At 40.8% G+C, this 20,118-nt stretch overlaps 2 protein-coding genes across 2 annotated transcripts in view; both read right to left on the bottom strand.

Annotated features, from left to right (window-relative positions):
• Nucleotides 1-226: 226 nt before the first annotated feature.
• LOC107372517 (putative leucine-rich repeat-containing protein DDB_G0290503) lies at nt 227-15,802 on the bottom strand. Its single transcript, XM_015940743.3, has 4 exons — nt 15,736-15,802; nt 15,544-15,650; nt 15,369-15,455; nt 227-3,787 (listed from the first exon to the last, which is right to left on the bottom strand). The coding sequence occupies exons 1-4, from the start codon at nt 15,800-15,802 to the stop codon at nt 227-229; spliced, it is 3,822 nt and encodes a 1,273-aa protein (XP_015796229.3).
• Nucleotides 15,803-16,616: 814 nt separating this feature from the next.
• Nucleotides 16,617-20,118, bottom strand: part of slc45a2 (solute carrier family 45 member 2) — a 46,239-nt gene continuing 42,737 nt past the window's right edge. Inside the window, exon 7 of the mRNA XM_054744451.2 lies at nt 16,617-16,905. Coding sequence (XP_054600426.2) covers nt 16,684-16,905 — 222 coding nt within the window. The 3' untranslated portion in view covers nt 16,617-16,683. The remainder of the gene's footprint in view (nt 16,906-20,118) is intronic.

A 20,118-nucleotide genomic window follows, 5' to 3' on the forward strand; every position in this document is an offset into this window, starting at 1 on the left:
CCAGTGACCTTTCTGTGAGGCAACAGTGCTAGCCACTGTGCCACCATGACGCCCCGTTTTTTTCCTTCTGTGTGTGTGTTGGGGGGGCTTGTTTATTTATCTTTTTTTTATCAAAACAGGGTCTTTGGGGAGGCAGTGGCTGGTTTAACTTCTCAGATTCATCCTGGACAGTGCTGCCCGATGGGATGTCTTCTAATTAGCCTTTTCTGATTAGTTAGGAGGGAGGTTAGTTGCTTGGTTGTCTGTTTTTGTGCTGACGGAGACATCCCGGTGTTACAGATTTCTTGAAACGCCTCCACACAGAAACTTTATCCAGTTTTTTTGTGTCTGAGTGTGGAGCGTCTCTCTGGGACTCGAGGCTTTCTGCTAAAGAGTTGTTTTCAGCAGGAAGACTCTTGTTTCCTTCTGCAGCGTCCACGTTCTGCTCACTGATTGCTTCTGTTTGCTGATCTGGGTTAAAACATTCAGTCTTTTGTCTTAAGATCTGATTTTGACTTTCCAGATTTGTAGTCAGTGACTCGAGTTTAGAGACTTGTTCCTTCAGGATTCCCAACTCTTCCTCATGCTGCTTTTTTCTTCTAAACAGATCTAACTGGAGGTTAATGACGACTTTACAGAGTTTCGTTTCTTTTTCCTCCATCTGTTCTAGTTTGGCCATCAAATCATCATGACCTGCACTGACCACGTCTCTGTTTTGGGCGAGCTCAGTCTCCAAACCAAGTCTGATCTTCTGCTCGTCTCTAAGCTGGTTTTCCAGGCTCTCACACAGGCCAGATGTTTCCTGGAGTTGCTGGGAAAGCTGGAGTCTGAGCTTCTGTTCGTTGGTGAAACCTGTTTCCAGGTTTTCACAGACGACAGATTTATCTTGGAGTTGATGTTTGACACTCTCCAGCTGTTCAGCCAACTCCTGGTGAGAAGCAACGTTCTCAGAGGTCAGGTTTTTCACGACCACTCTGAGTTCGGAGTTGCTCTGTGTCAGGTCTTTGATCTGCTCTTTAAGATCTGAGTTCTCACCTTTTAGATCTGAGCAGATTTCTTGTAAGTCTTCATTCACGTTTTTCTGCTCCTGTAACTGCTTTTCTAAAGCCACCAGCTTTTGTTGCTGCTGAACCAAACCGTTCTCCATCTCTTTTGTTTGCTCCTTGTAAAGCACACACTGGTTCTCTGCAGCAAGCCTCTTCTCCTTCTCCTGATTGAAACAAGTATTTGTATTCTGCAGTTTTTCTTTCAAAAGGTCACAGGCGACAGATTTATCCTGGAGTTGATATTTGAAGCTCTCCTGCTGCTCAACCAACTCCTTGTGAGAAGCAGCGTTCTCAGCGGTCAGGTTTTCCACGACCACTCTGAGTTCGGAGTTGCTCTGAGTCAGATCTTTGATCTGCTCTTTAAGATCTGAGTTCTCACAGGCTATCGCCCTGTTAGACTCCAGCTGAGCCTCGTAGCTAACTCTGAGCTGCTTCTCCATGTCCAGGCTGCTGTTAAGTTCTTCACAGACGGACATTTTTTCATGGAGCAGCTGCTTAAACTTCTGCAGATCCTCACACATCTGCTCTGATTTAGTTTCTACAGCCTGACCACTTCTCAGCGTCTGACTGAGCTCCAAGTTCTTCTGTTTCAGGTCGTTGATCTCCTTCTTGAGATTTCCGTTCTTTGAACTCATTTGATCTTTAGTTTTTTTGAGTTCTTCCTCACAGGTCAGGTGGAGCTCGTTTTCTTTGTTCAAACGTTTCTCTAAATCTTCGCAGATTAGCTTATTCTGTTTGAGCTGATGCTTAAAATTATTTCGCTCTTCCAGAAGTTTCATGTCTCTGTTCTTCAGATCCGTTTTAACGTTGTCCAGCATCTCAGAGAGGTCATCGTTCCTTTTCTTAAGATCTTTCATTTCCTTCTTATAGTTCTCGTTAACTTTATGCTGGGCGTTCTTCTGCTCCTGGACACTAACGAGTCTGAACTGACGTTCTTGATCTAAATCTGTTTGCAGATTTTCGATGAAAACGTTCTTTTCTGAAAGCTGCTCCTTTAATTTCTCCAGCTTGTCAAGAAACTTCTTTTCTGCATTGATTTTCTCATCTTTTTCTCTGCTTAACATCGCTTCTAAGCCCAAATGTTGTTCCTCCAGCTTTTCAAAGTTCTCGATCAGATCGTTTCTCGAGACTCCAGAAAAACGGGACTCGTCTGTCTCACCTTTTAGATCTGAGCAGATTTCTTGTAAGTCTTCATTCACGTTTTTCTGCTCCTGTAACTGCTTTTCTAAAGCCACCAGCTTTTGTTGCTGCTGAACCAAACCGTTCTCCATCTCTTTTGTTTGCTCCTTGTAAAGCACACACTGGTTCTCTGCAGCAAGCCTCTTCTCCTTCTCCTGATTGAAACAAGTATTTGTATTCTGCAGTTTTTCTTTCAAAAGGTCACAGGCGACAGATTTATCCTGGAGTTGATATTTGAAGCTCTCCTGCTGCTCAACCAACTCCTTGTGAGAAGCAGCGTTCTCAGCGGTCAGGTTTTCCACGACCACTCTGAGTTCGGAGTTGCTCTGAGTCAGATCTTTGATCTGCTCTTTAAGATCTGAGTTCTCACAGGCTATCGCCCTGTTAGACTCCAGCTGAGCCTCGTAGCTAACTCTGAGCTGCTTCTCCATGTCCAGGCTGCTGTTAAGTTCTTCACAGACGGACATTTTTTCATGGAGCAGCTGCTTAAACTTCTGCAGATCCTCACACATCTGCTCTGATTTAGTTTCTACAGCCTGACCACTTCTCAGCGTCTGACTGAGCTCCAAGTTCTTCTGTTTCAGGTCGTTGATCTCCTTCTTGAGATTTCCGTTCTTTGAACTCATTTGATCTTTAGTTTTTTTGAGTTCTTCCTCACAGGTCAGGTGGAGCTCGTTTTCTTTGTTCAAACGTTTCTCTAAATCTTCGCAGATTAGCTTATTCTGTTTGAGCTGATGCTTAAAATTATTTCGCTCTTCCAGAAGTTTCATGTCTCTGTTCTTCAGATCCGTTTTAACGTTGTCCAGCATCTCAGAGAGGTCATCGTTCCTTTTCTTAAGATCTTTCATTTCCTTCTTATAGTTCTCGTTAACTTTATGCTGGGCGTTCTTCTGCTCCTGGACACTAACGAGTCTGAACTGACGTTCTTGATCTAAATCTGTTTGCAGATTTTCGATGAAAACGTTCTTTTCTGAAAGCTGCTCCTTTAATTTCTCCAGCTTGTCAAGAAACTTCTTTTCTGCATTGATTTTCTCATCTTTTTCTCTGCTTAACATCGCTTCTAAGCCCAAATGTTGTTCCTCCAGCTTTTCAAAGTTCTCGATCAGATCGTTTCTCGAGACTCCAGAAAAACGGGACTCGTCTGTCTCACCTTTTAGATCTGAGCAGATTTCTTGTAAGTCTTCATTCACGTTTTTCTGCTCCTGTAACTGCTTTTCTAAAGCCACCAGCTTTTGTTGCTGCTGAACCAAACCGTTCTCCATCTCTTTAGTTTGCTCCTTGTAAAGCGCACACTGGTTCTCTGCAGCAAGCCTCTTCTCCTTCTCCTGATTGAAACAAGTATTTGTATTCTGCAGTTTTTCTTTCAAAAGATCCACTTGTTTCAAAAGGTCACAGGCGACAGATTTATCCTGGAGTTCATGTTTGAAGCTCTCCTGCTGCTCAACCAACTCCTGGTGAGAAGCAGCATTCTCAGAGGTCAGGTTTTCCACGACCACTCTGAGTTCAGAGTTGCTCTGAGTCAGATCTTTGATCTGCTCTTTAAGATCTGAATTCTCACAGGCTATCGTCCTGTTAGAGTCCAGCTGAGCAAAACATCTTCAGAGCTGACGCTCTGAAGTGGAGAGGGGAGATCGGGCAGCAGAGGGCGACAACGTCCTCTGCTGCCCGCGGATAAACGGGGTAGGAAGTGACGCCACCATCAGCATCAGCTCTGAGGATGTTTTGCAGTCGGCAAACGAAACGTACGTCAGCAAGGTAAAGAAAAAACCTTTCCTGTGTTTTAAAAAGAACCAAAAATGGAATTAGAAACTAAACACAGTAAGAACACACTAAAGATGTTGAAGGTTACTGTTTATTTATGTGCAACATGAATTTTCCCAGTCTCTACACATTTTAGAAGCACCACGTTTGTATTCAGATTTAAACATTTAGATGCAATTTTACATGTTTATATTTGACTCAGAAATTATATATTTTTCTATTTAAGTTTAAACGTTTTACCATAATAAATGTATAAATATCTAAATAATGAGAGCTATATCTGGCAGTTATATTCAGCGTAATTTTTTCCAATCAAACAGGTGAGATGCAATCAACATATCGTCATATCATTACACTGTTCTTCAACAAATCAAACAATATCTGCAAATTTTAAAGGTAGCATCTGAGTCCTATAGAGTCCTCTCCTTTAGGTGCAACATTTCAAGAAAATTTAATTATTGTTGGAGTTCCCAGTTGTAGCATGGAGAACCATGATGGAATTAACCAGAGTGCCGGTCTGCTAGCTCACAAACTATAAATGAAGCATTTTTACAGATTTTTATCTCAAGAGCTATACTGTAAGAACAAACAAACTAATTCAGACTCATTCAACTTCTTATCACATAACTGATCTGAATGGGGTCCGTTTGAGGCTCTAATGGTCTAAACTGCATTTTTTACACTGTAACTGTGCCTGGAGACTGTGTCACCACTCAAAAGATGTTAAAGCAAAAACGACCTTCCAAAATTAATCTTTGCACGTTTCCTGTGCTGCACAGAGCAACACCGGTGGCTGTAGCAAAAAAGCTAACCTGACATTTCAGCGAGCCGTGAGTTCCTCTCTAGGCATCGATTATGCTACTGAAGTCACGGCTGTTCATCAGAATTATAGTGTGATTATTTTCCTCATAAATATGATTCCCCAAAGCTTCTGAAAGCTTTAGATGTGACTCTGCACCAACAGCGGTGGCTGTGTCTCATATAGCCTGTATAAGCATGCTAATTCCAACAGCCTCCCTGCAGCATGAGCTTATGACTACACACCTTCAACTCTGCTGAGAAACTTTTTAAGTGTCCTGCACTATAAATGACAAATTGGATGCCTGAAGGCAAAATCGAGGCAGACTAAATCATATACAGTTGAGTGCAAGTGAAGGATTACATCATGCTGCGAGCAAAGAAGGTACAACTTTTGAACTTATTAAATTTCCAGTTAATCTTTGTGTTATTAAAGTTTGCTTTTGATTATCATTTGGATAACTGAAATCAGGAAGGAACTCTAGAGGAAAATATTTAGCTAAAAACAAGAAGCATTACAAAGATATTCCTAAAACAAAACAAACAAAACAGGAGGGTTACAGACCACAAAGGTCATTGTTTGTGAGAGAGCAAACTTTAAAGTTACTCTCAAACTTTCTATTGTTTTGCTAATAAACTGTATAAATGAATGTCTAATAGTTTTATATATGGCAAGCCAAATGAGCATTTATTCTGATATCAGGATATCAGCCAGAATTGTCATGAACATGTAAGCCATTTCTGTCCACTAGTTAACTAGTTAGCCATGTTTGTGTCAACTAGTTAAATAGTGACAGCCTAAATGTCAACTAGTTAACTAGTAAGGCCTAAATTCTCTCTAGTTAACTAGTTAAAATGTTTCATATCTTACTAGTTAACTAGTATTGCTCAGTGTGTTCACTAGTTAACTAGTGGACAGATCAATGTCCACTAGTTAACTAGTTAAAACACATTTAGTTTTTACTAGTCAACTAGTAAGGTACAAAAACTCGTACTAGCTGACTACTGAATGTAAAAATCCCACTTGTTAACTTTGCCCAATTTGGCCAGCCGCTTGAGCATTAATTCTGATATCTTGTCAACAGGTCAACTAGTTAACTAGTGAGGGTCAAACTGTACACGCTAGTTAACTAGTGAACACATTTTGACCTTCACTAGTTAACTAGTTGACACAAAAATGGCTCATTAGTTAACTAGTAAAGGCCAAAATGCATACCAGTCAGCTAGTTGAAGGTATTTGTGTCTCACTAGTTAACTAGTCAGGGTCAAAATGAGCCCACCAGTTAACTAGTGGGAGACGGAAATGTTCACTAGTTAACTAGTGAACACATTTTGGCTTCACTAGTTAACTAGGTGACACAAAATGGCTCACTAGTTAACTAGTAAAGGCCAAAATGCATACCAGTCAGCTAGTTGAAGGTTTTTGTGTCTCACTAGTTAACTAGTGATGGCCAAAATGTGCACACCAGTTAACTAGTGACAGAAGAAATGTCCACTAGTTGACTAGTGAACACATTTTGGCTTCCTAGTTAACTAGGTGACACAAAAATGGCTCACTAGTTAACTAGTAAGGGCTAAAATGCATACCAGTCAGCTAGTTGAAGGTTTTTGTGTCTCACTAGTTAACTAGTGACAGTTCAAAGTGTCCACATGTTCACTAGTGAAGGCAAAACTCCTAACTAGTTAAGTAGTTGGAGTAGGGCAGTGCCACTAGTTAACTAGTGAACCATTAATGACTCACTAGCTAGCTAGTTGATTGTAGCAGGCTCACTAGTTACCTAGTTGATGCATCCATTGTCCAAACTAGTTAACTAGTGAGGACATAAATGTATACTAGTAAACTAGTTCAAGCCTACATTCACACTAGCTAGCTAGTTGCACAGAATTCTAATTAGGAGGCAGAGAATTTCTCAAATTGAGGCTTTCTATTGGCTCACTATGTTAAAATAAAATATGACAACCAATCACAGTGCGGAATTTTGCAAAATCCCACCCCAAACATTTGCATGCGGCACACAAGTTAACATGCTGGCCAGAGGAACCTCAGCTAGTAAACTAGTAGTGGCTTCAGTGTGACACTTACATGTAAACTTGTGAAGGCGGAACTGCTCACTAGTTAACTAGAGAGGGTACAAATGTCCACTAGTTAACTAGTGAGGTGCAAAATAAGTGTCACTAGTTCACTAGTGGGCCCCAAAACGCCCACAAGTTAACTAGTAAGGTGTGGATATGCTCACTAGTTAACTAGTGAGGTGCAGATTTGCTCACTAGTTAACTAGTGCACCATTAAGCGCCCACTAGTTAACTAGTAAGGTGCAAAAAAGCATCACTAGTTAACTAGTAAGGTGCAGATATGCTCACTAGTTAACTAGTGGGCCCCAAAACGCCAACTAGTTAACTAGTAGGGTGCGGATTTGCTCACTAGTTAACTAGTGAGGCGCAGATATGCTCACTAGTTAACTAGTGACGTGCGGATTTGCTTACTAGTTAACTAGTGAGGCGCAGATATGCTCACTAGTTAACTAGTGAGGTGCGGATTTGCTCACTAGTTAACTAGTGAGGCGCGGATTTGCTCACTAGTTAACTAGTGAGGTGTGGATTTGCTCACTAGTTAACTAGTGAGGTGCAGATATGCTCACTAGTTAACTAGTGAGGTGCGGATTTGCTCACTAGTTAACTAGTGAGGTGCAGATATGCTCACTAGTTAACTAGTGAGCATATCTGCACCTCACTAGTACCTCACTAGTTAACTAGTGAGCATATCTGCACCTCACTAGTTAACTAGTGAGGTGCGGATTTGCTCACTAGTTAACTAGTTGCATCTAAAAACACATACAAGCTGACCATTTTTGTCCACTAGTTAACTAGTGGAACAATTGAAATTTCACCAGTTTACATGTGTGGGAGTGCAGCAGCTCACTAGTTAACTAGTGCCTGAAACACAAATTATGCATATTCTAATGAGAAGGCGGGCAGAAGACTCCTGTTGGGTATAAGAATCCCACCCAGTCTAAAACGTATGTGCTGTGGCCTCACAATCTGATGGGTGTCCCTGAGCGCCAAGGCTTGCACTCATTAGTCATGGTTTGACACCTACTGGTTGGTCGTTGCGGCGGGTTCGAATCCCGCAGATGGCATTCCGCAATTGCTGTAACATTATTTATTTTCTCTTTGTGTTGTAATGTTCAAAGTTTTATTGTTTTACTGCTTTTATTCCCCCCTCCCAAATCAAGTAAAGCACCTCGTTTGGTGTCGTGTAAGGGAGATCAGTTGGCGAGTTCAAGTCCCATTGAGGAGAATTGGAATTTAGTGTGCCAGTAATTTTATTGTAGTTCATTTTTGTTTGGTATTGAAAGTTTGGTATTGAAAAAGGCTATATTAAAAATAATTATTGATATATATATATATATATATATATATATATCTCCATCCATCCATCCATCCATCTTCCCAAGAAATAGATCAAATGACACTGAGGGAAAAAACTGTGGTTATTTTGGAGAGGGTGCTGGCTGCAAAACCACAAAGGCGGAGCTGCACCCCGCCCATTCACGCAAACTCAGCCTAGCCCACTGACTTCCGTTTTTGTTTTCAACTTTATCGCAAACTGACCTGACCCACATGAATTACGGCTGTTACTAGTTTACAGTCGTTAATGCTATGTTCTATACTCCAATTAAACAAGATAAATATAACTTGCTACATGACAAAGACTGAATATATCTCGAAATGAAAAGGTTTCTTTTAACGATTATCTGCCTACAGCTGGTCTAATAAAAGTGGTGTACAACAGCACTTCAGTTTATTGAATGGCCTCTGGTAGTCTAGTGGTAAAATCGTCTGAGTTGGTTTTTGCTTTCCCCTCAGCTGATGCTGGTTCGATTCTCGGCGGGGTCATCAGCAGTCTATTTAGCCACATTCAATTTGTTTATATTTTAGTTGTAATGTTTCTTTTCAGCAAAATATTTATGTCGCTAAAAGTTCTTTGAATTTGGTCGTTCCTAAACAGCATTTTAGTTGAAACTCTGCTCACAAATGGACTCACACTGGCTAAATAAACGAATAAATAAATAAATAAACACATTATATGTTAAACGGTATACCAGTAAATTGTTGTAAACATAGTACTGGCAAGTGTAGCTAGAAATGAAGAAAAGAGGTTGTAAACTACCTAAAACTTACACTACTGGGAGGCGAAACAGCATGTCAACCTGACTCCATAACCACTACACCACCACATCTGTTATAAATCAAGTGGCGTTACATGTAATTGTGCTGCCCAGTGTGTCTCTGAGATGGGATGTATGGTTTATTGGCGGTGTCTCAGTAGAAGTCATTTCAGAAATAATTTGTCAGAAAATTCACAGAATATCCAGATTTGAGAACCAAGACCAGACCCGCTTCGGGGGAGGAGACCAAATTGAAGCTGAGATGGGAGGAAAATGCATGAATGAGGCTAAAAATGGCTTTGGCGTGTTTCTTATGAGGAAATGACAATATAACATGATTAAAAGTTCCAAAAGTTAGATTTTTAATTATATGGAACCTTTACAAAAACTGTTCAATTAACTTCTCAACTCCGTCCTCAATCTCGCATTTTTTAGCTACAACACCCTCTTTGGTTCCAGAATGCTATCAAGTCTGACAACTGGAAGGAATTAGACTGACTCTAATGGAATGGGCGGGGCTGATTCTGGAATGGGCGGCGCTGACTCTGGTGCAGCTCCACCTTCTGGTGCAGCTCCGCCTTTGTGGTTCTGCAGCAAGCACCACTTGTTATTTTGAGCTAGTACCAGAAGACAGTGTAACCTTTTTTAGTTCTCTCCAGTCAAAACAAAACTTTAGACTTTTTTCTTTTTTAAATTTAACAGGGAACAGCAATCAATTGAACAGGGAACTGCAACCAGTAGTCACACAACAAAATAAAATCACACAAACAAAATAAAGTTACTCTCCTTTTTTCTTGGTGTCTGAAAAGGGCAGGGAAAACCATCAGACTCCAGTCACCCATCGAATGGACTCTTCACCCTCCTGCCCTCTGGGAAGCGCTACAGGAGCCTATGGACTAAGACTACCAGGTCCCGAAACAGTTTCTTCCCCACAGCTGTCAGACTCCTAAACTCTGCCTGCTGACATAACACCCCAAACCAGCAGCACCCTACATAAACTCTGTAGAAACAAGAAAGCCCTGGAAATCGATGCAGAGCGTCGCGGGATATGCCTGACTGGTCATATATATTACCTCTCATGACACTGACCTCTGACCCTATGAACTTGTGTATGTGATGAGTTTATTTACCTTTGATAGGGAGTTATGACCTCTGATTTTGTCAAAATCCTTCAACCCGTTCAGGAGATATTGCACACAAAAGCCAAATTTTCATATATACGGCCTCACACAACCTTGACCTTTGACCCTATGAGGTTTTGTACCTCATGAGTTTATTTACCTTAGATAGGGAGTTCTCACCTGCGATTTGGTCAAAGTATTTCAACCTGTTCAGAAGATATTGCACACAAAAACCAATTTTTCATATATACGGCCTCACACGACCTTTACCTTTGACCCTATGAGGTTGTGACCTGATCAGTTTATCTACCTTTGATAGGGAGCTATCACCTCTGATTTGGTCAAAATCATTCAACCCGTTCAGGCAATTTTTGATATATATATGACCTCACACAACCTTGACCTTTGACCCTATTACATTGTGTTCCTAATCAGTTCATGTACCCTTCATAGTAATAAAATACACAGGCGAGGGTCCGACTCTCTGGAGGACGCCATGTTGGATTCTATGTTTATTTAGCTGTATTTATGGTTTTGCTGGTGGTTTTTGACTCCTTTGAAAACTGTGCAACAACACTCTTCTTCTTCCTTTTCTCGTGTGTTATTTGGCGGATGGCACTCAACATAAAAAGATGCATTTCTCAAACAATTAATGTATTGGAGCGTGAACCTGAGTCATTAATCTCATATCCTAATTTGAGAGTTACAGCTAGAGTCCAGAGAGTTTTGTTGGCTTTATGAGCATTAGTTAGTAAGGTCCTCACTTGAACAAAAAATACAGCTTGTTTGCAGTGACTTTGGTATTTACTACCCCCTATTGCCAGAAATCTACACACTTTCCCTTTAAGCGCGTTGTCTCTTTAAGACTGGTCCTGGGTGACATTGGAGTTTACAGCGAGGCCGTAGAAATTCTCTGTCTGGATATTTATTGTGGAGATTAATGGACTAAAATGGGTTGCTGCACCGTGACTGTCTTCTCCTTTTTTTGGAGAGTAAAAACTATATTTTGGTTTTTAAATGCTGCCGCTGCACCGTATTAAGAAATCATATTACTGGTTGGTTCGAAATGGGTTGAAATGTTCACATTTCTTCTTTGCTTTACATGCTGATCACTAAAGCGTGCTTTAATTAATATTGCGTTTTCGTAAAACGTAAGAGCAAACAAGGGGGATTTTAATTGACAAAAATAATAAAATCAGCACATTTCCAAGCCAACTGCGGTTAACATTGGCACGTCGGCTTGAAAAATATCTCCTTTTTGCCGTAAATAACACACATTTCATAGCTGTTGTGGGTTATTTATGTGTTCATCAGTGCTTGAGAACTGTAACTTTGGGGAGCGGGTCGTAATTGTGGGCTTTTAATGCGGTGCTGTCTGTGGCGAGGTGTTGGTAGGGTCTGATCGGAGCTGCAGCCAGAGCGTTTCTCCCGACCAGCGGCTGCTGGGAGCTGGTCCACGGTGAAGCAGCCCACGCAGCCGAACGAGGGCTTCCCGGCTAAGAGCTGACCGCAGCGGCCCCGACGACCGCGGGCCAGCGACCCGAGAAATAACATGGGGAGTCCTGCTGCTGCCTGCTGTTGTTTGTTTTCCGTAGTAAATACCTGAATATGCAGAGACTCAACAGGTCATTCAGTTGTGTGGTATCATTCAGATGATCAAATGAAATGTTGCAACATTAATATCAGTTTACCTGATCTTGATCAATAATCACATTGATGAATTGGTGCATGAATAACTACAGACCCTGCTTCCTGCAGCAGCTTTTTCTGCTCTAGATTTATGATCTGCTATTTGTATATTTCAACGAAAAAGACGGAAATGGCATTAATTATTTAGATTTATTTGTGGATTTTTTTGTCGATGTTAACCCTGTTGTGTCTCAGTTCATGAAGCTGTTTTCAATGTTTCCCGCGATGCGAGCAGCTGATTGTGCAGCAGATGGCCGCGGACATGATCAATTTCGAAGTGCTAGTTCTGGATCAAGAGAAAGCCTGCTGTGCTGTGCCGATGATTTTATTTTGCGAGGATGGATTGAGGAAGGGGGACACACATGCTTAAATATCGACTGTCGGCAATAATCAGATTCATACTCATAAAATACTTGTTAACATGTTTTGTGTGTGTGTGTGTGTGTGTGTGTGTGTGTGTGTGTGTGTGTGTGTGTAACTCTGCCCACTAATCCGTTACGTATTTTGTTTCTTGTTGACATAAATACAAAAATTATGCAAAAGAAAAGAAGTGAAATAATGTACACAACTAAAGTGTATGATCCAGTATCGAACCCGCGACCTTCACCATTGCAGGCGAACGTGTTAGTCACTAGACCACCGGCACTAGGTGCTACATCTCCTCGCAAATTCATACCTTTAAAACACTATGAGTGCTGGAGGCTTTACAGCAACGTATGTAAAATAGAGCCTTTTTTATTATTATAAACTTGTCGCTTCCGTACAAATGTGAAACAATATATCTGACGGAGATTTCTGCGGAGTTTCTGCACTTTCCTGTCAACAGAAACAGACATGCTGTCTGCCGCTGCCTTCCGCCTCCAGGCTTTTTCAGACTAATAACTGAAAACTAAAGACTGCACACGTTAACTGAACAAAGATTACAGCAATACACCACAACTTTCTCGCTACAAATATCGTCAAAACATATTTATGTGCTCAAACGATCTTAGTTTATCAAATTTTCTCTTAGAACAGCCTGAACAGAGTCCGCCATACTTTCTCTGTTTCTCAGTCCTACATGGACCAATCACATAGCTGTTCTGCATTTCTTCATTTGCATGTAAAGGCCGGATTTGCTCACTAGCTAACTAGTGAGCAGTACAGCGGTGGAACTAGTTAACATGTTACAGAGAATGCCAGCCAAGTGTGTATTTATTCAAATTCCACAAATTTACTAGTTTTAGGGGCATTTTTCTGCAGCTAGTTAACTAGTGACAGTGTTTTGTGTTCACTACTTAACATGTAAGGCTCAGTTTGCCCTCTATAAGCTAGTGAGAAAAAATTATAATGCAGATATGCTCACTAGTTAACTAGTGAGTGCTTCCTGTCCCATTACAAGTGAACTAGAAAGGCCAAATATGTTAACTAGTTAACTAGTGAAGGTAAATTTGTCACTAGTTAACTAGTAAGAACACATTTTTACATAACAAGTAAACTAGATTGCTCCAAAAACAGCAACTAGTGTGCGTCTTGTGCGCACTAGTTAACTAGTGAGCATATCTGCACCTCACTAGTTAACTAGTGAGCATATCTGCACCTCACTAGTTAACTAGTGAGCAAATCCGCACCTCACTAGTTAACTAGTGAGCAAATCCGCACCTCACTAGTTAACTAGTGAGCAAATCCGCACCTCACTAGTTAACTAGTGAGCAAATCCGCACTTCACTAGTTAACTAGTGAGCAAATCCGCGCCTCACTAGTTAGCTAGTAAGCAAATCCGCACTTCACTAGTTAACTAGTGAGCATATCTGTGCCTCACTAGTTAACTAGTGAGCAAATCCGCACCCTACTAGTTAACTAGTTGGCGTTTTGGGGCCCACTAGTTAACTAGTGAGCATATCTGCACTTTACAAGTTAACTAGTGATGCTTTTTTGCACCTTACTAGTTAACTAGTGGGTGCTTTAGGGCACACTAGTTAACTAGTGAGCAAATCTGCACCTCACTAGTTAACTAGTGAGCAAATCCGCACATCACTAGTTAACTAGTGAGCATATCTGTGCCTCACTAGTTAACTAGTGAGCAAATCCGCACCCTACTAGTTAACATGTTGACATTTTGGGGCCCACTAGTTAACTAGTGAGCATATCTGCACTTTACAAGTTAACTAGTGATGCTTTTTTGCACCTTACTAGTTAACTAGTGGGCGCTTTAGGGCGCACTAGTTAACTAGTGAGCAAATCTGCACCTCACTAGTTAACTAGTGAGCATATCCGCACCTTACTAGTTAACTTGTGGGCGATTTGGGGCCCACTAGTGAACTAGTGACACTTATTTTGCACCTCACTAGTTAACTAGTGGACATTTGTACCCTCTCTAGTTAACTAGTGAGCAGTTCTGCCTTCACAAGTTTACATGTAAGTGTCACACTGAAGCCACTACTAGTTCACTAGCTGAGGTTCGTCTGGCCAGCATGTTAACTTGTGTGCCGCATGCAAATGTTTGGGGTGGGATTTTACGAAATTCCGCACTGTGATTGGTTGTCATATTTTATTTTGACACAGGGAGCCAATAGAGAGTCTTAATTTGAGAAATTCTCCGCCTCCTAATTAGAATTCTGCGCAACTAGCTAGCTAGTGTGAATGTAGACTTGAACTAGTTTACTAGTATACATTTATGTCCTCACTAGTTAACTAGTTTGGACAATGGATGCATCAACTAGGTAACTAGTGAGCCTGCTGCCATCAACTAGCTAGCTAGTGAGCCATTAATGGTTCACTAGTTAACTAGTGGCACTGACCTACTCCAACTAGTTAACTAGTTAGGAGTTAAGCCTTCACTAGTTAACTAGTGTGCACATTTTGGCCATCAATAGTTAACTAGTGAGACACAAAAAACCTTCAACTAGCTGACTGGTATGCACTTTGGCCTTTACTAGTTAACTAGTGAGCCATTTATGTGACAACTAGTTAACTAGTGAAGCCAAAATGTGTTCACTAGTTAACTAGTGCACATTTATGTCTACCACAAGTTAACTAGTGTGCACATTTTGGCCATCACTAGTTAACTAGTGAGACACAAAAACCTTCAACTAGCTGACTGGTATGCATTTTGGTCTTTACTAGTTAACTAGTGAGCCATTTATGTGTCAACTAGTTAACTAGTGAAGCCAAAATATGTTCACTAGTTAACTAGTGCGCATTTATCTCTACCACAAGTTAACTAGTGTGCACATTTTGACCCTCACTAGTTAACTAGTGAGACAAATACCTTCAAGTAGCTGACTGCTATGCATTTCTGCTTTTACTAGTTAACTAGTGAGCAGTTTTTGTGTCAACTAGTTAACTACTGAAGCCTAAATGTGTTCACTAGTTAACTAGTGCGCATTTCTGCTGTCACTAGTTAACTAGTGGGCACATTTTCACCCTCGATATTTAACTAGTTGACACAAACATGTCTAACTAGTTAACTAGTGGACAGAAATGGCTTACATGTTCATGACAATTCTGGCTGATATCCTGATATCAGAATAAATGCTCATTTGGCTTGCCATATTTATAGGCTTCTAAACAGACATCATTTTGGCATTTTATTCCATTTTCACATCTGGCCTGGCCGGTCTTGGTTTAGTTTGATTGGCCCTCACTTGCACGCCCAGGTTTTGTTCACACCATGATTTCTGTGGTTCAAACAGCCTTCTCAGGAATGCAGATGTCTCCAAACGTGTGTGAGGCTAAAGATGCACAGAGAAGTCTTTGGTGTCCTCCTTACATTAGTAAACAAAAGCAGCTGTGAGCAGTGTTGCTTTTGGAGACTTTTACATGAAGCACACTGCTTCCTACTGTCTCACTGAGCAGCGACTGCCGTGGTTTCATCTCAGAGATGTCGTCTGTCCCCACGCTAACGCAGCTGGAGTGGCAGGTCCAAGCTGCAGTCAGAGAAGATGTTTACTCCACCGCATCTAGACCGATGATGAATCGCTCATGCATCAAGCCGTTGCTGGCTGATTCTACCTTCCAGGGACAGCAGTAGTTCAGGAGGTATATGGGTTATCCAGTAATTGAACAGTTGCAGGTTCATCACCAGCGTGTGAATGGGTGGATGACTGATTGTGTTGTGAAGGGCCTTGGGGGGTTGCTAGTGGTTGGTATCATCTTCTACCGCAGCTATGTCCTCCTACTCCACCAGGCCACACCTCCTTGTGGCAAGTGTTTCAAACAAAATGCGAGTTAATTAAGACTCTGGTACGGGGGTGACTTACTCTTTAAACTTTGATGTTGCTTGTGAAAAGAAAATCTTACTAGGATGGTGCATCTCTGGTTTGGGGCTGAGACACTGTCAACGATCAGGTTCATTCATTCATGAGCAGCTTCAATGATTTGGCATGATTCACAAAGCAAATAATTGATTTTGTCAGTTAATTACTATAATCTTTACAACCCAATTATGAAAATGACAGCTCACAAAGAAGTCTTGTTTACAGAATACAAAACCTGACTCACAGACGGGGTTGGGGGGGGCTAATGCCTAACGCTTTCTGATCCGGGTGGGGTTCTTTGTCCAATTGTAACATACGTTCGAAAGCTACATCACCACACATCAACCTACATTACCACACACACACACACAACAATGATCCACCTGTGGGTGAGTGGTGATTGCTGAGGCTTCACCCCCGCAGCTTCTGCCCTCTACTAAATGTGTTAGATGATCTAAACTAGTAATGTCAAAATCCCTAGGTTTTATCTTTTAGCTTAAATTGCAGAGATACAAGTCTGGATAGTGGCTGCAGTGGTTCTTTTTGCCCCCCCCCCCCCCCCCCCCCCCAAAAAAAGGCGCTGTGTGTGTTCTTCAGCTCAGGAGACAAAGTGACAAGAAATGAGAAAAGCAAACATTTAAAGGATACAATAAAGACATTTTATTTAAGAAAGCAGCACCAGTATAATTATTTCTGTGTAGTTTTATTCCACATATCTGATGAAGAAAGCGATGAAGATGCAACCAATCAGGGACATGGCTGAGGCTGACAGGACCACTACAATGACACTTCCTGCTACGTTGACCAGAGCTCCCAGTCCGGCGCCCACAAGGATCTGAGCCAGCTGGACCATACAGGTGAGTGCCGCACAGTCCATCCCGGTTCCTCTGGAGATTTTATTGCTTCCTCGTGGTTTCAACTGCTCCTGGAGGCACAGCAGAGAGCAATAGTGGTTATTGAAGACGAGGCTGCAGGGTAGTCATTGATTTGAATGTGTTTTAAAAATCATCTGTGACCTAAAGTCACAAGCAGTTTTCTTTTTCTAATTTTATCCATGTGGTTTTGGACTTCAACACTGTTTCACCTGATTACTATAACAAGATATTTAACGAGCAAGAAATACTTTTTCTAACATTTGATTTTTTAAAGTGCTAATTTACTGAGATCTCAGCTTCCACTTATATAAAAATAAAGGGCAACCGGCTGCACTGTTTTGTGACTGACCAAGAACAAATAGCTCACTCATTGAAGGTGTAAGAGCATAACTTATTAGATACAACACTTTTCATACATACCAACCCTAAAGCTCTTCACCCCTTAGAAACAGACATGAGATCTGCTGTAGGTTTCGCTCACTATAGCATTCAGCTTGATGTCAATCACAGGGTCCATGTGTCAAGGCTCACTGTTTCTGTTTTGTATATGAGCTTGGAGTAGGGTTTGTACTTAATGCTGCATTTACATTGTCTAGGAGATGCTCTGGAGGTATTTCATTCAAATGTTCTAGTGGTGTCGAGGTTGACAGGAGCCCAACTTAGATTGGATCTTATATCTCAGGTCAGTTTTTCATCATTGGGGCTTGGTACCCAATCTCGGTTGGGGAGTTGATGTTAACTTCCCCACCAGGCTTTCTGTTCTTGCTCTCCTTTTCCTAGCCTTCATGGGTTGTATCTCTTCAATCTCTAGTTGTGAGAGCAGCTGTCATTTGTAGCTGTTGGAACAGTGACCTAGTAGATGTTTCACTGTTAGATGAGACTGTGGGTTTTAAAGCAACAATGTTTTCCAGTATTTTCATGTAGCCCTGCTAGTGTTACTGGACAAGTGACATTCCAACAGTGCCTTATTTTCATCCTGTCCACTTCCACGGCGCACCAGTAGCTCATTTGCCATCACAGTGTCCTGGTTCCTCGACACTAACAGACCTTGTTTAAACAGGGGATGTCTACGATGTTTGCTTTTAATTTGCTCTCATCATTGTCAGGCAGGCAGCTGACATCAATAGTCTTACATAAGGATCAACACAGTTTTTTTTCCTTCATATTTTATACTGAGAAACAGAACGTACAGAAATACCTTCAACAATATAATCCCATTATTATTTTTTTTTTTATTTCCTTTTCTTCTAACAACACTGGGGGGCTGGAATCTCAGCGACTCACAGTGAGCTACAAAAGAGCCTCATATACGGTCAAATTTCTTAGTAACACCCCAAACTGCAAGGCCCAATTTTTCCACCTTAAGAACATTTAAAACAGTTCCATGTAGGTAAAATGTCTAGCTAAACATCTAGCTAAGGGCGATATAAAGGACTAGTCAAGATAGTATAATCTGGGAAGCCAATAGCTAAAAAAGTGTTCATGCAAGCCTGGAACCCCAGAAAGAACAGTTGAGTACTAGCCTCAAAAACTATGGAGTCTTGGCCATGAATAGAACATATGACTCAGGTCACATGGAGTGACTTGACATCTTTCCAACTGATCCACCACGTGAGCGTACATTTTTGAATAATGAACTCTGTAAAAAAAAAAAAACTTGAACTGAGTGAGTTGCAGCCTGGCGCAAGACACACCAACAGATGTTAGACATTGAAGCTTCCCATCGTTGATCCACATAGATGACACCCATCTCTTGCTCCCAAGCCCTCTGAATCGTGACCAGCGAATGTACATCTGAGTCTAATAGTTGTTTATATATCAAGGATATGATCGATTGGCTGTGAGGGTTAAGGGATAGCAGTTCTTCCCGTGGCTGAACGCATGGATACGGAGGAGGGAAAGAGAGCAGCGACACAGTGTCGAACCTTAAAATTGTGGAATGGATGAGAAGCAGAAGATTTGCTTTTGAAGAGATATCGGAAAAGCTTGAAAAAACACCATCCTCATTGAGGTCATCAAACGTATTGATTCCAAGATGTTTGCATTGTATATGTGTGCCGTCAGTGAGACCAGGGGGGAATAAATGGTTCAGCGGGATCGGCATGTGTACTGGTGCAGAAGTGTACTTAAAGTGATTTCTATATTGCAACCTAATCTTAAGACTAGACCATACCACAGGATTGGTTGTGAAATGAGACAGAATGAGTGGTAGTGGAGAAGATATCAATGCATTGGATGTGTATGACAGATGCTCCAACCTGCATCATAACAGTTCGTGAGAATCCAGCCAGTATGTTCATTTGTGAAAATGAGAAGACCATTAATGAAATAAAACATTAGGTAAAGCAAGACCACCATCAAATTTCAATCTGTACAACAGTGACCCTCTCACACTTACCTTCCCCACAAAAACAACAAAACCAGCTGATCAAACTGTTTGAAAAAGGTTTTTGGTAGAAATACATGGACACATTGAAAAAAATAAACAAACGGGATAAAACGTTCATCTATACTGTATTAATGCGACCAATTAAGGACAGAGGCAATGAATTCCACCTCTGGAAATCAGGTTTAAGTTGGGTGATCAAAGAAGAAAGTCGGAAGACTACAAAGACTCCCAGATATTTTAATCCAGAAGGGCTGAGTTTAAACAGAATGTCAGATTATTTATTTCAATAATTTCATATAAGTTTTAGTTATAAATATTGACTTTATTTAGCCTGTAAACCAAAATTATGTGTTTCCATTGTTGCTGGATATACACGTGGGATTTTGTTCCTGTGCATGAAAACTACGACTCATGACTGGGAATTGTAAATTAGGTAATATTCAAAGCTGAACACCACTTTTTTACTTAATGACATTCATAAATATTTACACATTCAGTCCAGTTTGCATTTTACAGCATGAATGTTAAACATGCGCATCTGACACAGCTGTTGATCTGTTTCTGAATTGTAATTTTACAGAAGTGATAATTTTTTCGCAGACCACAACATTTATGTCTGATGAAAGCATTATATATATATATATATATATATATATATATATATATATATATATATATATATATATATGTATATAATTTTTTTATTTATTTATTTTTTTTATGAAGCTGCCTGAGTCTGTTTTGGTTGGAATTCAACAGGATCGCTAGCTGTTAGCTTTGTTACACACACTTTGAGCTAAATCACAGAATCCAAGTAGGATCCTCTCTGCTTTCTTTAGTTGAATGAGTTTTCTTCTTTCAATTAAAATTTTCC

Source organism: Nothobranchius furzeri, chromosome 6, assembly GCF_043380555.1.
Source record: "Nothobranchius furzeri strain GRZ-AD chromosome 6, NfurGRZ-RIMD1, whole genome shotgun sequence".
Lineage (NCBI taxonomy): Eukaryota > Metazoa > Chordata > Actinopteri > Cyprinodontiformes > Nothobranchiidae > Nothobranchius > Nothobranchius furzeri.